The sequence below is a fragment of the Xyrauchen texanus genome, chromosome 49, assembly GCF_025860055.1.
Source record: "Xyrauchen texanus isolate HMW12.3.18 chromosome 49, RBS_HiC_50CHRs, whole genome shotgun sequence".
NCBI classification, from domain to species: Eukaryota; Metazoa; Chordata; class Actinopteri; order Cypriniformes; family Catostomidae; genus Xyrauchen; species Xyrauchen texanus.
This window is the reverse complement of record NC_068324.1, coordinates 20,172,820-20,188,214: the sequence shown is the minus strand read 5'-3', so window position 1 is coordinate 20,188,214 and position 15,395 is coordinate 20,172,820. Positions and strand designations below refer to the sequence as shown.

The 15,395-nt window shown below is 38.4% G+C and overlaps 1 protein-coding gene and 2 non-coding genes across 3 annotated transcripts; 2 read left to right on the top strand and 1 right to left on the bottom strand.

The window, feature by feature from the left end:
• Nucleotides 1-6,957: 6,957 nt before the first annotated feature.
• On the bottom strand, nt 6,958-7,030 carry trnar-acg (transfer RNA arginine (anticodon ACG)). The gene has a single exon. It is a non-coding gene; the product is annotated as a tRNA-Arg (tRNA).
• Nucleotides 7,031-7,380: 350 nt separating this feature from the next.
• On the top strand, nt 7,381-12,957 carry pdcd2l (programmed cell death 2-like). Its single transcript, XM_052122598.1, has 6 exons — nt 7,381-7,518; nt 10,501-10,664; nt 10,776-11,219; nt 11,393-11,497; nt 11,583-11,740; nt 12,789-12,957. Exons 1-6 carry the CDS (start codon nt 7,429-7,431, stop codon nt 12,917-12,919), a joined length of 1,092 nt encoding a protein of 363 aa, XP_051978558.1. The 5' UTR covers nt 7,381-7,428; the 3' UTR covers nt 12,920-12,957.
• On the top strand, nt 7,948-8,020 carry trnar-acg (transfer RNA arginine (anticodon ACG)). The gene has a single exon. It is a non-coding gene; the product is annotated as a tRNA-Arg (tRNA).
• Nucleotides 12,958-15,395: the final 2,438 nt, after the last annotated feature.

Below are 15,395 nucleotides of genomic sequence, written 5' to 3'. Positions count from 1 at the left end.
CCGAAAAGAGTAAACAATGTAGCTTTACTTGTGTAAGCACCCCAACAAGCCTGACACATCAACATTCGCTCAACCAATGACATGAGCAGCCACTTCCAGCTGGCATCCCGAGTTGTTGAGTGAAGCCAAATGGGCGGCTGTGCACATCCATCTTCATCGACCGGAAGACTTGTCGGTATTGCTCAAAGTTGCGACCGACCTGCTGCAGGATGGTCTTCCTCAGATCGTTATAAACCAGGCAACCTGCCTCCGGTAGTTGTTGTGCCACGAGTTGATCTTCCCAAGACAACAGTGGGATAAGTCTGATATCAGATCTCGAACGTTCTCTTGAACAAATCGAAGAAGGGCTTGGGATCATCTTCTGCCCCATCTTCATGAGGGCGACCAGAGGCATGGGGGCTGCTGGGTCTGGGGTCACGGCCGGGGCTTTCTTCTGGTGCAGTGAGCTGCGGATAGCTTGCCGGTTACAAGCAGGCATGCTGCATACTGGTGAAGGTCTTTATGACTTCCACCAACTGCGAGGAATCCATGCCGGTGTATTTCCTCCAATTTCCCGGGTTTCGGCACCAGTGTCAGAGGTTTGTTGGGTGGGAAAGGAGGAAATGGGAAACTTTAGATTTCAACTTAAAGGTAAGACTTTAATTAAACAAACTCAAAAGGGCTTTTCAGCACAATACTCACATAATATCACATAATAGGCTTTCTTTTCAGCAGTCACAATTCAACACCATGTTTTTATGTCTGATAGTTCTCTCTCTCATCATCTCTGGCGTGATCCATTTTTATCGCTCTCCCCAGTGCTTACTGCAATTAGAAACCGGTGCTAGACATTGTGGCGCTCAGGTGTGTGCACCTTTACTGATTTCTCTCTCTCCAGACGAATGCTCAACCACGCTCCCGCCACCACAAACCATCCTTCTGCCGGCAGGTCTTCACCTCTCTGGAGAGAAGAGGGGAGGGAGAGGAGAGAGGAAAAGAGTGAGGGGGAGAGACAGAGAGAAGAAAGAGAAAAACTCACTCGCCGGTCCCCGTACACGCTGTCACCTTGTCCTTAGCTACTCCTCCACCCTCTGGCTGACGACAGCCACTCCTCCCTTGGCAGATGGCAGTGAGTCCTCTGACCCCTGGCAGACAAAATGGCTCCTCCGACTCCCGGTGGCCAGTAGCAACTCCTCTGTCCCCTGTGGACGGCCGCGGCTCCTCCCCTGGCAAACGACAGTGGCGAGGACTCCACAAAAGTGCATCCCTCCTCCCTCCTGGATTTCAGCACCAATGTAACCGGTAAGGATGGGCAAGGAGCAGGCAAGAACCAGCCGAGCAGTCAACGAAACATTTCATGACATAAATCAACTGAAACATAACATAAAACACATAGACACTCGCACACACACACAGCGGCCGCATGTGTCTCTCTTTCTCTCGAACTGGCACCTCCGGCTCGTGTTTATCCCCCTACCGGCTGATTAGAACAATTCAGGGTCGGCGTGCGTCCTCACGGCCTGACCAAGCCCTCCTCCTTGTCACAGTAATCAAATGTGTTGACAGCAGATATCTGATCAATAGTGTGACATAAATTATAATAGTTAGGTATATTAGAACATTATTATTTATGTATAAAACACTTTAAGCTAGAAAAATGCAGTGTTGGAGCAGCCCTGTGTTGTGCTTATGAGTTGAAATGGATGACCAGTCTGTTTTTCAGGCAGAAGACAATATCTCTTTGTTCATACTGCTAAGGGTCCGATCGTGTGACAACTTGTTTGCTCAAAGATATACAATACATCCCTAACAAACATTTTGCTGAGTTTATATCACATGAGAAATCTGCTGAAGTCAAATCACATATAACTTGTTAACCTATATAAGCCTGCCATGTATGTATGTTCGAGAGAAGCTACAGGAGCTTCTCCCCCTGGCCAGGTGGTATGAATAAAGCACTGAGGAAAAGACTGCACTGTGTCTTGTAAACACTCTCACTTGTGTAAATTCCAGGTGGAGAATTTACATGACAATAGTGTTTGATGTTCAGGTTTGACACTCTCTTGCAGTTCAGTTCTCTTTGAATGGGGGTGGTGGGAACTGTAACACTGCTTGTTAACAACAACATTCTAGCTAATCTACTGATTTTTATCTAATGATGATCTACAGAATGATGATTATGTTTCGGTTTGGGTTGGGGGCAGGGGCAGACTGGCCATTGGGGGCACCAGGCGTTTTCCCTTTGGGCTGCTATACTTTCACCTTTTTATTAACTGATTTTCTAAACATATTTTAAATCATTGTAAACTGTGTCAATATATATATATATATATATATATATATATATATATATATATATATATATATATATATTTATTCTCGTTACAGTGGTACCTGTCAAAGGGTGGTGTATATTAGGCAGAATGTGAACAGTCATTTCTTGAATTTCATGTGTTGGAAGCAGGAACAACAAGCAAGCGTAAGGATCTGAAAGACTTTGACAAGGGCTAAATTGTGATGGCTAAACAACTGGGAGAGAGCATCTCCAAAATGACAGGTCTTGTTGGGTGTTCCCGGTATGCAGTGATTAGTAACTACCAAAAGTGGTCTAAGGAAGGACAACCGGTGAACCGTTGACAGGGTCTTGGGCACCCAAAGCTCATTGATGTGCGTGGGTAGGGAAGGCTAGACCGTCTGGCCCAATCCCACAGAAGAATTATGTAGCACAATTTACTGCAAAACTTAATGCTGGCCATGATAGATAGGTGTCAGAACACACAGTGCAACACACATTGCACAGTGTATGTACGGAGTTATATATGTGCCAAAAATCTACATGCGCATCATTTTATTTTAAATGCACAAAAATGTTTCATGTGCATAAGATTATTTTGTACGTGGTTGAACTCTTGCAAAGATGAATAAATTTTTTGTGTGTGCAAGATCTCACTCATTCTCTCTCCTCGTATGCTCTCTGCATGAGCTCAGAACTTTAGACTGCTCTATTGCTTGTCCAACCGTATTCCGACAAGTCCCGCCTCCCACATCAGGATTGGCTATTAGAAGCTGCTGACAGGCGCTCTTTGATTGGACAGTTGAGGTAGTTACAGCAACCATGAACATCTCAGAATAAATGTAGCAGAAGATCAAACAGGCACAATGCTCCAAGTTCAGTTCACACTTTATATACTGTATGCAGATATCATTACGAAGGGTATTTACACCATAGTCTAAAGAAATAACAGGAATACTGTAAGTCTTAACTTACTGTAATGTAAGTTTTTCAATATATAGTATCCTGGGATCACGAAATGATAAGATTCTTTCAATTTTTTTTTTTTTTTACTTTTTGCAATCTCAAACAATTGAGGTTCATTATACTGTGCATTTACTTTACACCAAACTACGAGGAATAAAGGACTTCTTTTCCCTTTTCCAATTCTTCTTCTTAATACATTTTGCCAGAAGGGTTGTGTAGAATGCATAAACTTAATAAAAACAGCATACTGAAGATTTCAAGATACCCCACAGCTTTGAAATGCAAATACAAACAGCTTTTATAATTTATTATCAAGAATAGAATGTTAATTTAGGTAATATTTATAATATACAAGGCTGTCGAAATATATAGGAGAGGACACACTAAAGAAGGTGGAATAAATTACATGTTTATTACAGAAAATCATATTTAATATAATAATAACAAAAAGAGGGGTTCAGTGGTTGCTGATCCATGGTAAACTGTAATCTGGTCAAAAAAAAATTTATAAATTGAGGGGGTTAGTTTATGGTTAAACTATAGTTACTGTAGTGAAAACATGGTTCATTTTTGTAAGGGTAAACAAAACAGAAATCTAATAATTTTCTGTTTAGGCTCAAAAATGTAAATCATAATAATAATACTAACTTGAATTATGACACAAATTTATATTTTAAATTTAAATCAGTATTAAAGAAGCCGTTATTTTGTCACACATTATACAGTTTCATATATACATTGATTTTTTTCCCCACATATGCCAGCTAAGCTGGGGTCAGAGATCCCAGAGATATTGTATCAGTATCTATGATATTGGACTTGAAATTATTGGTATCAGATAGAAAAGGAAATAAGTGGTATCGCCCATCCATACAATCTATTCTCTTCTCCTCTTCTTCTTCTTGTTTTATTAGCAGTATGATCTGTGGTCTAGCCAGCCAATCAAAATGTACCACCTCATCTCTGATTGGCTGAAATTCTTGCACATTATAATGCTGTGACCATGTTGGGCAAACAAGCAGTCAAAGCAATAAGCACATGCACAGTGGGTAGGAGGAGAGAGAGTGAGATCTTGCACACGCAAAAAAACAGAGGAGTTACATACATTTCTGAATTCTGTGCAAATTCACATTCAAATCAATTTTACATTTTAAAGTGCAAAATGTATTTTTGTTTGCTCCTACATTTCTTTTCAAAATTGAATTCCCGCATGTGAAAAATATTGTGTGCTCAAAATATAATTTTGTGAATTATGAGAATTGTGGCACACATACAACTCCATTCGTATGGAACCGCGAGTGCCCAGAGCGCCCATGCTGATCCCTGTCCACAGCCAAAAGTGCATACAATGGGCACGTGAGCGTCAGAACTGGACCATGGAAGAAGGTGGCCTGGTCTGATGAATCACGTTTTCTTTTAGATCATCAGGTGGATGGCCGGGTGCACGTGACGTGGCAGAAGAGATGGCAGCAAGTCAGGATGCACTATGGGAAGAAGGCATGCGAGAGGAGGCAGTGTGATAATCTGGGCTGTTCTGCTGGGAATCCTTGGGTCCTGGCATTTATGTGGATGTTACTTTGACATGTGCCACCTACCTAAAGATTGTTGAAGAATACATACACCCCTTCATGGCAACAGTATTCCCTGATGGCAGTGGCCTCTTTCAGCAGGATAATGCGCCCTGCCACACTGTAAACATTGTTCAGGAATGGTTTGAGGAACATTTCAAAGAGTTCAAGGTGTTGACTTGGCCTCCAAATTCCTCAGATCTCAATCCGATTGAGCATCTATTGGATGCGCTGGACAAACAATTCCGATCTATTACAACTGAATTGAATATGTTTTTCGTCAGTTATTAATTTGCAGCAAGGCAGGAAAAACATACCCAAAAGAAAAAAAAGCGATTTAAAAGCCAGCACCCCAAAAGAGAGTTAAAACTGATTAACCCATGGTTTTGGTATTTTATAAACGGTTTATAATTAAATCAGGATCTGTTTCCAGTAATGAAATTCGCTTTTAGTTTTGGAAGTTGAGCACGACAGTGAAATACTGCCCCCTCGCGGCACCCCCTTACCACGAACCCCTAATTTCCCTGTTTCAATCCACACACTGCCATTCAGTGGAGAGGTACACTTCTTGTGATTTCAGATTAGACTTTTATAATATATATATATTTTTTTTTTGTGAAAAAATTTTTCAGGAATTGATGCATTTTGAAAAGTAAAAAGGTTAAAAGTTTTACAATTGAGTTACTAACAGTGTGCTGAGAATCAATGGCACAGAGCTGCGCGAGGGGTCAGTAGAACCGCACAATTTGAGAGAGGCATTGAAACAGGGCATTTAAGAAAACGTAATCAAAATATGAGAATTTACAAGATTTTTCCATGTGTGTGTTTTACTATTTTTGGCCAAGATGGATAAAAAAAGATGCTGTGAATTATTCCTATTCAGAAGAGGATTTAAAAAAACTATAGTTGAAGGTCACTACGATGTAAGCATAGTATTTCACAGTAGTGAAAGTAGTATCTTGCATAATTATTCATCATGAGAAGGTATGATCCAAATGTATATCAGCCGTGGGTTCATTTAGAATGAAAAAATAAACAATTCGAACAATTTACTGCATTACCTGATTAATATGCAATCGTATAGTCCATCAAAAAGTAACTGTAATCTGATAAAAAATATTTTAAAGTGTAATGTAATCAAATTAAAATGGCTTGATTTGTGTATTCAGATAGCATCATTCAGATTACTTGTAATTCGTTACAACCCTGCACTGTCCTTAACGGAACAGTTTGTCCAAAACTGAAAATTCTCTCATCATTTACTCACCCTCATGCCATCCCAGACATGTATTCATTTATTTCTTTTGCAGAACACAAACAAAGATATTTCTAAGAATATCTCAGATCTGTAAGTCCATACAATGCAAGTGAATGGAGGCTAGGCAGCATACAAGTAATCCATAAAACTCCAGTAGTTTAATCCATGTCTTCTGAAGCAATATGACAAGTGTGGGTGTGCAACAGATTTTACTATAAATTCTCCTCCCTGCTTAGAAGGTGGCAATATGCACGAAGAATGTGAATCGTCAAAAACAAAAGAAGGATGTGAAAGTGGAGATTATAGTAAAAAGTACTTAAATATTGATCTGTTTCTCACCCACACTTACATCACTTCTGAAGACATGGATTAAACTATTGGCGTCTTAGCTTCAAAGTTCTGGTCACCATTCACTTGTGCATTGTATGAACCTACAGAGCTGAGATATTCTTAAAAAATCATAATTGTGTTCTGCAAAAGAAAAAAGTCACACACTTCTGTGATGGCATGAGTAAATGATGAGATAATTTTCATTTTTGGGTGAACTATCCCTTTAAACTTTTAAAATATTTTATGGTCACATTTTGGGTCGTTTTGAGGTAATAGGTATATCATGGCTGGCTGCAAATAGTATGTTTCTACAATGACATTGTGTAAGAGTGACATCTTGAAAGCTCAAGTTCCCATTTTTTAAATGCATGGACAACATCGACAAAGTAATACGTTTAGATTGCGTCACTTTGAGTAATATGGTGGTTGAATGTGATTTGTAACATTTTCCATCATATTACTCAACAGAGTAATATAAGACAAACAGAAACACACAGTGCTTAAGATCCTATAGTGCCTATATCTACGGACAAACGAATCTAGGAATCAAAGTTCAAAAGACTCGAGCCAGCCAGGAGTCGAACCTGGAATCTTCTGATCCGTAGTCAGACGCGTTATCCATTGCGCCACTGGCCCGTTAGAATAGTATTTGTATATACATGGAATCATCGTATAACATGAATCCAAAGACAACATTATACCAATGCTGTTATTATGTTATACCAACATAATAACAATTATTGTAAATCTGCCGGAAGTTCAAATTGACTACTTGTAAAAAGAAAACTGAGTGTCTGGTTTAAATGTCATTTGTAATAAACCTACACTAAACTTACAGACGCTTAACATCATTGCTCATTATTATTTTTTCTATGCAACACAAACCATATTCGTTTGTCCATCAATTATAGTCAAGTAGATAAATTAGATAAGGAGCGCCCGTTTTAAGATTACCAACATGAAAACGATTCAATTATAGTGTCCATGTTCACAGAAGCACATGGGCAGCAGCTGAAGGTTTTTGCTCAATAATAATGGAGGCCGTTCTCATAGGAATATGCGATGGAGCCATAGACAAGAAGAAAAACGCGTCGTATTTTACGAACAAAATTGGAGATCGACCGGTAAATACATTTTTTTAAACCAGCAAACCTATATGTATGCTGAGGGCTAATATACTAACTTAAGAACGCATATAGTCTTACTCTGTGAACTAAACCTATAGTGATTAAACTGCTTTGCCAAAAGACATAGATTATGTCAGTTGATTTGTTTTGCTCGCTGAACAGAACATTAAAACACTAGATTAATAAAAATAATCTGCTTCAAAGTCGGCTATGTTATCTTGCTAGGTTATCTTGCTAGGCTAGCCATGCTAACTCGCTTAGTTTAAAATTAATCTGGGGTTATTATAAACGAAACTTTATTTGAGGCACTTGATATCGTATTTGGCTTGTAAATATGAATTCATTGAAGAGTTGTAATAAAATATTTTTTTACACTGTAGTTTCTGTTCTCACAAAGATCCCACGTGATCAAACAGGTATTAAATCGGGCCAGTGGCGCAATGGATAACGCGTCTGACTACGGATCAGAAGATTCTAGGTTCGACTCCTGGCTGGCTCGACTCTTTTGATTCGCGAAAATCTTGCCTTGTTCTGAAACATATAGATCGATTCCAAAACGGGTGCTCAAAATACATTAGGCTCACATATGTGACTGAATCCAGCTAAAAAGGTTGTAATCGTTAGCAGTAGCAAATGCATGCGGTCTCATGAACTAGCCTAACAATGTTGTTTTTACAGCATGTTTTTTTATGATGTACTAGTATATGTTTAAATTAACATTAAAGGGATAGTTCACCCCAAAATGAAAATGAATCATTTTATCACCCTCATACCATCCCAGATGAGTATGACTTTATTTCTCCTGCTAAACACAAAAGAAGAGTTTCCAAAGATAATTTCTGCTCTGTAGGTCCATTCAATGCAAACGAATGGTGAACCACAAATTTGAAGTTCAAAAAAGGACATAAATGTAGCATATAAGTAAACCATACAACTCCAGTGGTTTTATCCATGTCTTCAGAATCCATATGATAAGTGTGGTGAGAATCAGATCACTGTTTAAGTAATTTTTTGCTATAAATCTACACTTTCACTTCTGCATTCTTATTTTGTTTTTGGCTATTTTCATTCTTCGTGCATATTGTCACCTACTGAGCAGGAAAATAATTTATAGAAAAAAAGGACTAAAATATTGATCTGTTTCTCACCCACACCTATAACACTTCAGAAGACATAGATTAAATCACTGGAGTCATTTGAAGCAAGCTGTATAAGTATTTTTCATTGTTAGGTCATGTTAACTAATGTAGTTAAGTAACGCTAACAAACATGAGTCAAGTCAAGTCAAGTGGTTTTTATAGACCTTATTGCAAAGTGCTACCCCAGATTTTTATTTGAATTATTAGGAAATAAAATGCAATAAATAAGTAGGATATTTTCTTAAAGCTTAAAACTATTAAAAGTTCGAGTTTTTACAAGTGTAGTTTTCTGTTTTTGGCTTTCTTTGACTTTCTTAAAAAGTTTTGAGGTCAGTATTGCGCAACAGCATACAACTGCTTTTTGTGCTGTTATCATTTTACTTACCGGTATATTAGCAATACTTTGCTAAAATAAATAAAGAACAAATAGGTTTATTTTTGTACTGATGTTATTTTGTGGATATAATGCTGTGCTAACATAATTGTAAAAAGGAATATACTTAGCCTATTTGATTTCTTATATGCATGTTCTTTCTCTTGCTAATGGAAAGAAATTGGTACTTTTATTCACCAAAGTGGCATTCAACTGATCACAATGAATAGTCAGGACATTAATTACATGAAAAATTACTATTACAATAGTATTAGTATTCAAATTTCAGATCGTCTTAAACTACTTCAAAGCGTTCTTTTCAAAAAATCTTCCACGTGCAGCAATGACAGTTTTGCAGATCCTTTGCATTCCAGCTGTCAGTTTGTCCAGATACTCACCCCACACTTCCTGTAACACTTGCCATAGATGTGACTGTCTTGTTGGGCATTTCTCATGCACCTTACAGTCTAGCTGATCCCACAAAAGCTCAATGGGGTCAAGCTCCATAACACTCTTTTCCAATTATCTGTTGTCCAATGTCTGTTTCTTTTCCCACTCTAACCTTTTCTTTTTGTTTTTCTGTTTCAAAAGTGGCTTTTTCTTTGCAATTCTTCCCATAATGCATGCACCCCTGAGTCTTCACTTTACTGTTGTACATGAAACTGGTGTTGAGCGGGTAGAATTCAATGAAGCTGTCAGCTGAGGACATGTGAAATGTCTATTTCTCAAACTAGAGACTCTGATCTTCCACATCTCTTTCTGTCCTTGTTAGAGCCAGTTGTCCTTTGTCTTTGAAGACTGTAGTGTACACCTTAGTATGAAATTTTTAAATTTCAAGCATTGTATAGCTTTTATTCCTCAAAACAATGATTGACTGATGAGTTTCTAGAGAAAGCTGTTTCTTTTTTGCCACATTGTGACCTAATATTGACCTTAAGACATGCCAGTCTATTGCATACTGTGGCAACTCAAAAACAAACACAAAGACAATGTTAAGCTTCATTTAATAAACCAAACAGCTTTCAACATTGTTTGATATAATGGTACCAAATGATCAATTTAGCATGATTACTCAAGGATAAGATGCTGGAGTGATGGCTGCTGGAAATGGGGCCTGTCTAGATTTGATCAAAAATGACTTTTTTCAAATAGTGATGGTGCTGTTTTTACATCAGTTTAATGCCACTTGGTTGAATTAAACTACAAATTTCCTTTCCGAAACAGCAAAATCTGTACATTATTCCTGACTTATGCCACCAGTATATATATATATATATTGCATGATTAATTTGTAATTGCATTGAATAGAAAGATTCTTTCCACTAACAGCAAAACTGTATTTGATCTTCACCTACTGTCCTTAGTAGCTAAAAAGACTTGAAAAAGAATTGTAAAACCATTATGAAAAAAAGATACCCACAACCACTATTTTAACATGTGCCTTTTGTGAATTTTTAATAATTTCAGGACATTCTTCCCGTAATCACTCTCCAATATCCAATGTGCACACTGTGCCAGAGAGGCCTCTCACATGTTGTGCAGGTCTACTGCCCTCTTGCGGCATCTCTCTATCATAGAACAATCAACGTGTTCGCCTGCACCAATCCACATTGTAATGGAAAATCAGAAAGGTAGTAACAAGCAATGATTTTTAATATCTCGTGACAATATTTTCTTTCTCAGAGTTTACTCGAAACGTTCTAATTTGCGGAACACTGATCATGTCACCTCTAAACACCTAGCTGGATTGTCCTGCGCTCCCAGTGCCTGGATGATGATATCAAAGCTTCATCAGGGAGACAGGATGACAAAAGTGTACAGTGTAAAGAATCATCGATATCCAGAACAGACTGGAGTGATGAAGCTGATGATTGGGGGCTGGATGATGAAGAACAAAACACTGTTGCTGAAAGCAGTGCACAGACTGGTGCAGACACTGTACAAACACAATCCAACAGTATTAATGATGGAATGGATGTCAATAGCAAGCTTCAAGACCTTTGCATTGATGGAGGCTTGGATCATCATATCGCCCTCCAGCCCACCGATGTGCCCATATTCCAGCCATTCTACATTAGCGTTATGGAGGAAACCGACCTAGATGGATTTCATGATTCAGATCATGAAAACAAACTGCTTAGAGAGTATGAAGAAAGGGAGGGAGTGATAGTTGGGGAGATTAGGAGGTGAGAACTGTTATGATATTATATGTCTGAAATTAACCAGTGCAGCTGTCTGTTATCAACTTTGTTTTTATATTTTTGGTTTATCCTGTCTCTGTGTGTGTGTGTGTGTGTGTGTGTGTGTGTGTGTGTGTGTGTGTGTGTGTGTGTGTGTGTGTGTGTGTGTGTGTTTTAAGTGGAGAAGCACTGGAGGAATATGAGAAAGCCAAAGTCAAGCATGGAGATGAAGTGTTCACAAGTTTCATGAAGAAAATCTCTCTCTGTCCAGAACAAGTGTTACGGTGACTAAACATTTTTAAGTTACTCTTACTTACTGTGAATGAGTTACTCATGGTTTAATCAAATGTGTTACCTCTCAACTTATAGATACAGTTGGGGTGGATCGCCTCAATTTATAATGGAGCCACCGTCCAATTTGAATCAAAAGGTGCCTTGCTGTGGTCAGTGTGGCAGCCTGAGAGTTTTTGAGTTTCAGCTCATGCCTGCATTGGTCAGCTTACTCTGTAGTGTAGACACGCATTCAGGTAAGTGGTACAGATGTAGATGATCTTGAAAAATCGATATTAGCACAGCAATACGCTAATAACAAAAACGAAAACTTTTTTAAATAAGACATGAAATCATTGGATTATTCTCTGCTTTTGATATCAAAACATAAACCGGCCCATGCCCAACACTGGGTGTTTACATGCAACTCAAAATCAGGGTAACAGGCAAAAATCTACCTTTGTCAATCAATTTATGCCTTACCCCGATAAATGACCACTGTTTTAAGCATTTACATGACCACATACATGTTGTCTGCTTAAAGGGATAGTTCACCCCAAAATGAAAATTCTCTCATTTACTCACTCTCATTCTATCCCAGATGTGCATGACATTGTGTCTTATGCTGAACACAAATGAAGATTTTTAGAAGAATATTTTTGCTCTGTAGGTCCATACAATGCAAGTGAATGGTTGCCAAAACTTTTAAGCTCCTAAAAGCATAATAAGGCAGCAGAAATGTAATCCACATGACTCCAGTAGTTTAATCCATGTCTTCAGAAGTGATACATTTGGGTGAGAAAAAAAATAAATATATATTAGTCCTTTTTTACATTAGTCCCTGTAAATCTACACTTTAAACTTCTACATTCTGGTGTGGAAGTGACTATCGTATTCAGTCAACTACTGGTTAGTGCTGGTCAAAGGTTTAGATTTATAGTAAAAAAAGGACTTAAATATATAGCTGTTTCTCACCCACACCTATCATATGGATTTAAACACTGGTGTTGTGTGGATTACTTTTACGCTGCCTTTATGTGCTTTTCGGAGCTTAAAAGTTCTGTTCACCATTCACTTGTATTGTGAGGACCAACAGAGCTGAAATATTTTCTAAAAATCTTTGTTGGTGTTCTGCAAAAGAAAGAAATTCATACACATCTGGGATGGCATGAGGGTGGGTAAATTAATTTTGGGTGAACATTTCCTTAAAGATCCTGCATGTAAATCGATGCAATATTTAGATCGTTTTAATTTCGTGTTGTTTAGATCTGTGTTAATTTCTACAAATTACATTGGCTTTCTCAGACATCGCACTGGAGTTTGGAACAGTTCTTGTGTACACTTGCAGAAACAGTTGTTGGAAATCTGGATCGACGTTTCCAGTGGAAGAGTTCCTCTTCGTTCAGTCTGACCCAGACCAAAAGCTCTTCAAATGACAATATGTACAATAAACAAAAACAAAAAACACAATAAAAATCACTTATCAACAAACGCTTTTTTTTTTTTTTTTAAACAATCTTTATCTGATGTATTTGTAGTTCAGAGCAAATTCTGATATGAATAGTTTTGATATAAAATGTGTACTCAAGCCCAGTGAGTTAAGCCCATTGTTTAACCTAAAAAAATACAATTAAAATAATGGGGATTGGGGCTGGGAAAAATATAGATTTTCAGATGAATTGCAATCTTCATTTGAACGATCCTGATAATGTTCTTAAAATTCCAAGGTCGACACTTTTTGTCCATGAGTTTGTTTGACTCATTCCGTGTGTTCAAAGACTAGATCCACATAATCCATTTCTCACTGAATAATGTCTCTTTTAATATTCTTTCTGTTCTTTACAGTCAGTTGTTGAGCAAAAACAACAACAACAAAATAATCAATTAATTGTATTCACACATTGCACAAATGCGGTAAAGAAGACGTGTGACTCCTCCTTTGTTAATGTCTGTGAGACGCTCATTGAACTGCCAGTATTCCCAAAGAGACAGTAGCGTTTTAGCACTTTGTGGCATGCGGATGTGGTCATGTGTCGGTCTGTGGGAGAGAGAGAGAGAGAGAGAGAGAGAGAGAGAGAGACAGGTGTTGGGGGTAATTGTGAACCAGGTTACAAGCCTTACTGCTCTCTCTCTCTCCCGCAGACAGACACATGACCACATCCCCACGCCACACACTTGTTCTACTTGTCAATGTAAATACTTGTAAAAAGTACAAATTATTAATGTAAACAATAAACATGCAATATATATATATATATATATATATATATATATATATATATATATATACAGCGCATCCGGAAAGTATTCCCAGCGCTTCACTTTTTCCACATTTTGTTAAGTTATACCCGTATTCTAAAATGGACTAAATTCATTATTTTCCTCAAAATTCTACAAACAATACCCCAAAATGACAACGTGAAAGAGGTTTGTTTGAAATCTTTGCAAATTTATTAAAAATAAAAAACGAAAAAATCACATGTACATAAGTATTCACAGCCTTTGCCATGACTCAAAATTGAGCTCAGGTTTATCCTGTTTCCACTGATCATCCTTGAGATGTTTCTAAACTTGATTGGAGTCCACTTGTGGTAAATTCAGTTGATTGGACATGATTTGGAAAGGCACACACCTGTCTATATAAGGTCCCACAGTTAACAGTGCATGTCAGAGCACAAACCAAGCCATGAAGTCCAAGGAATTGTCTGTAGACCTCCGATACAGGATTGTATCGATGCACAGATCTGGGGAAGGGTTCAGAAAAATTTCTGCAGCATTGAAGGTCCCAATGAGCACAGTAGCCTCCATCGTCCATAAATGGAAGAAGTTTGGAAGCACCAGGACTCTTCCTAGAGCTGGCCGCCCGGCCAAACTGAGCGATCAGGGGAGAAGGGCCTTAGTCAGGGAGGTGACCAAGAACCCGATGGTCACTCTGACAGAGCTCCGGCTATTCTCTGTGGAGAGAGGAGAACCTTCCAGAAGAACAACCATCTCTGCAGCACTCCACCAATCAGGCCTGTATGGTAGAGTGGCTAGACGGAAACCACTCCTCAGTAAAAGGCACATGACAGGCCATGAGAAACAAAATTCTCTGGTCTGATGAAACAAAGATTGAACTCTTTTGCCTGAATGGCAAGTGTCATGTCTGGATTAAACCAGGCACCGCTCATCACCTGGCCAATACCATCCCTACAGGTTTTTCAGCAGCAGGAAAAGATGAATGCAGCAATGTACAGAGACATACTAGATAAAAATCTGCTCCAGAGCGCTCTGGACCTCAGACTGGGGCGAAGGTTCATCTTCCAACAGGACAACGACCCCAAGTACACAGCCAAGATAACAAAGGAGTGGCTACGGGACAACTCTGTGAATGTCCTTGAGTGGTCCAGCCAGAGCCAGACTTGAACCTGATTAAACATCTCTGGAGAGATCTGAAAATGGCTGTGCACTGACGCTACCCATCCAACCTGATGGAGCTTGAGAGGTCCTGCAAAGAAGAATGGGAGAAACTGCCCAAAAATAGGTGTGCCAAGCTTGTAGCATCATACACAAAAAGACTTGTGGCTGTAATTTGTGCCAAAGGTGCTTCAACAAAGTATTGAGCAAAGGCTGTGAATACTTCTGTACATGTGATTTTTTATTTTTTTTTTTTTTTTATACATTTGCAAAGATTTCAAACAAACTTATTATCATTATGGGGTATTGTTTGTAGAATTTTGAGGAAAATAATTAATTTAATCCATTTTAGAATAAGGCTTTTTAATAAGCTTTTATTTCTTTCATCAGATTCCCAGTGGGTCAGAAGTTTACATACACTTTGTTAGTATTTGGCAGCATTGCCTTTAATTGTTTAACTTCGGTCAAACATTTTGGGTAGCCTTCCACAAGCTTCTCCCAATAAGTTGCTGGAAT

Coding starts and splice junctions, on each gene's coding strand:
- pdcd2l (XM_052122598.1), top strand. CDS start 7,429: ATGGAGGCCGTTCTCATAGGAATATGCGATGGAGCCATAGACAAGAAG. Junction 7,519..10,500: donor ACAAAATTGGAGATCGACCG/GTAAATACATTT, acceptor TAATAATTTCAG/GACATTCTTCCCGTAATCAC. Junction 11,741..12,788: donor TAGTGTAGACACGCATTCAG/GTAAGTGGTACA, acceptor TGGCTTTCTCAG/ACATCGCACTGGAGTTTGGA.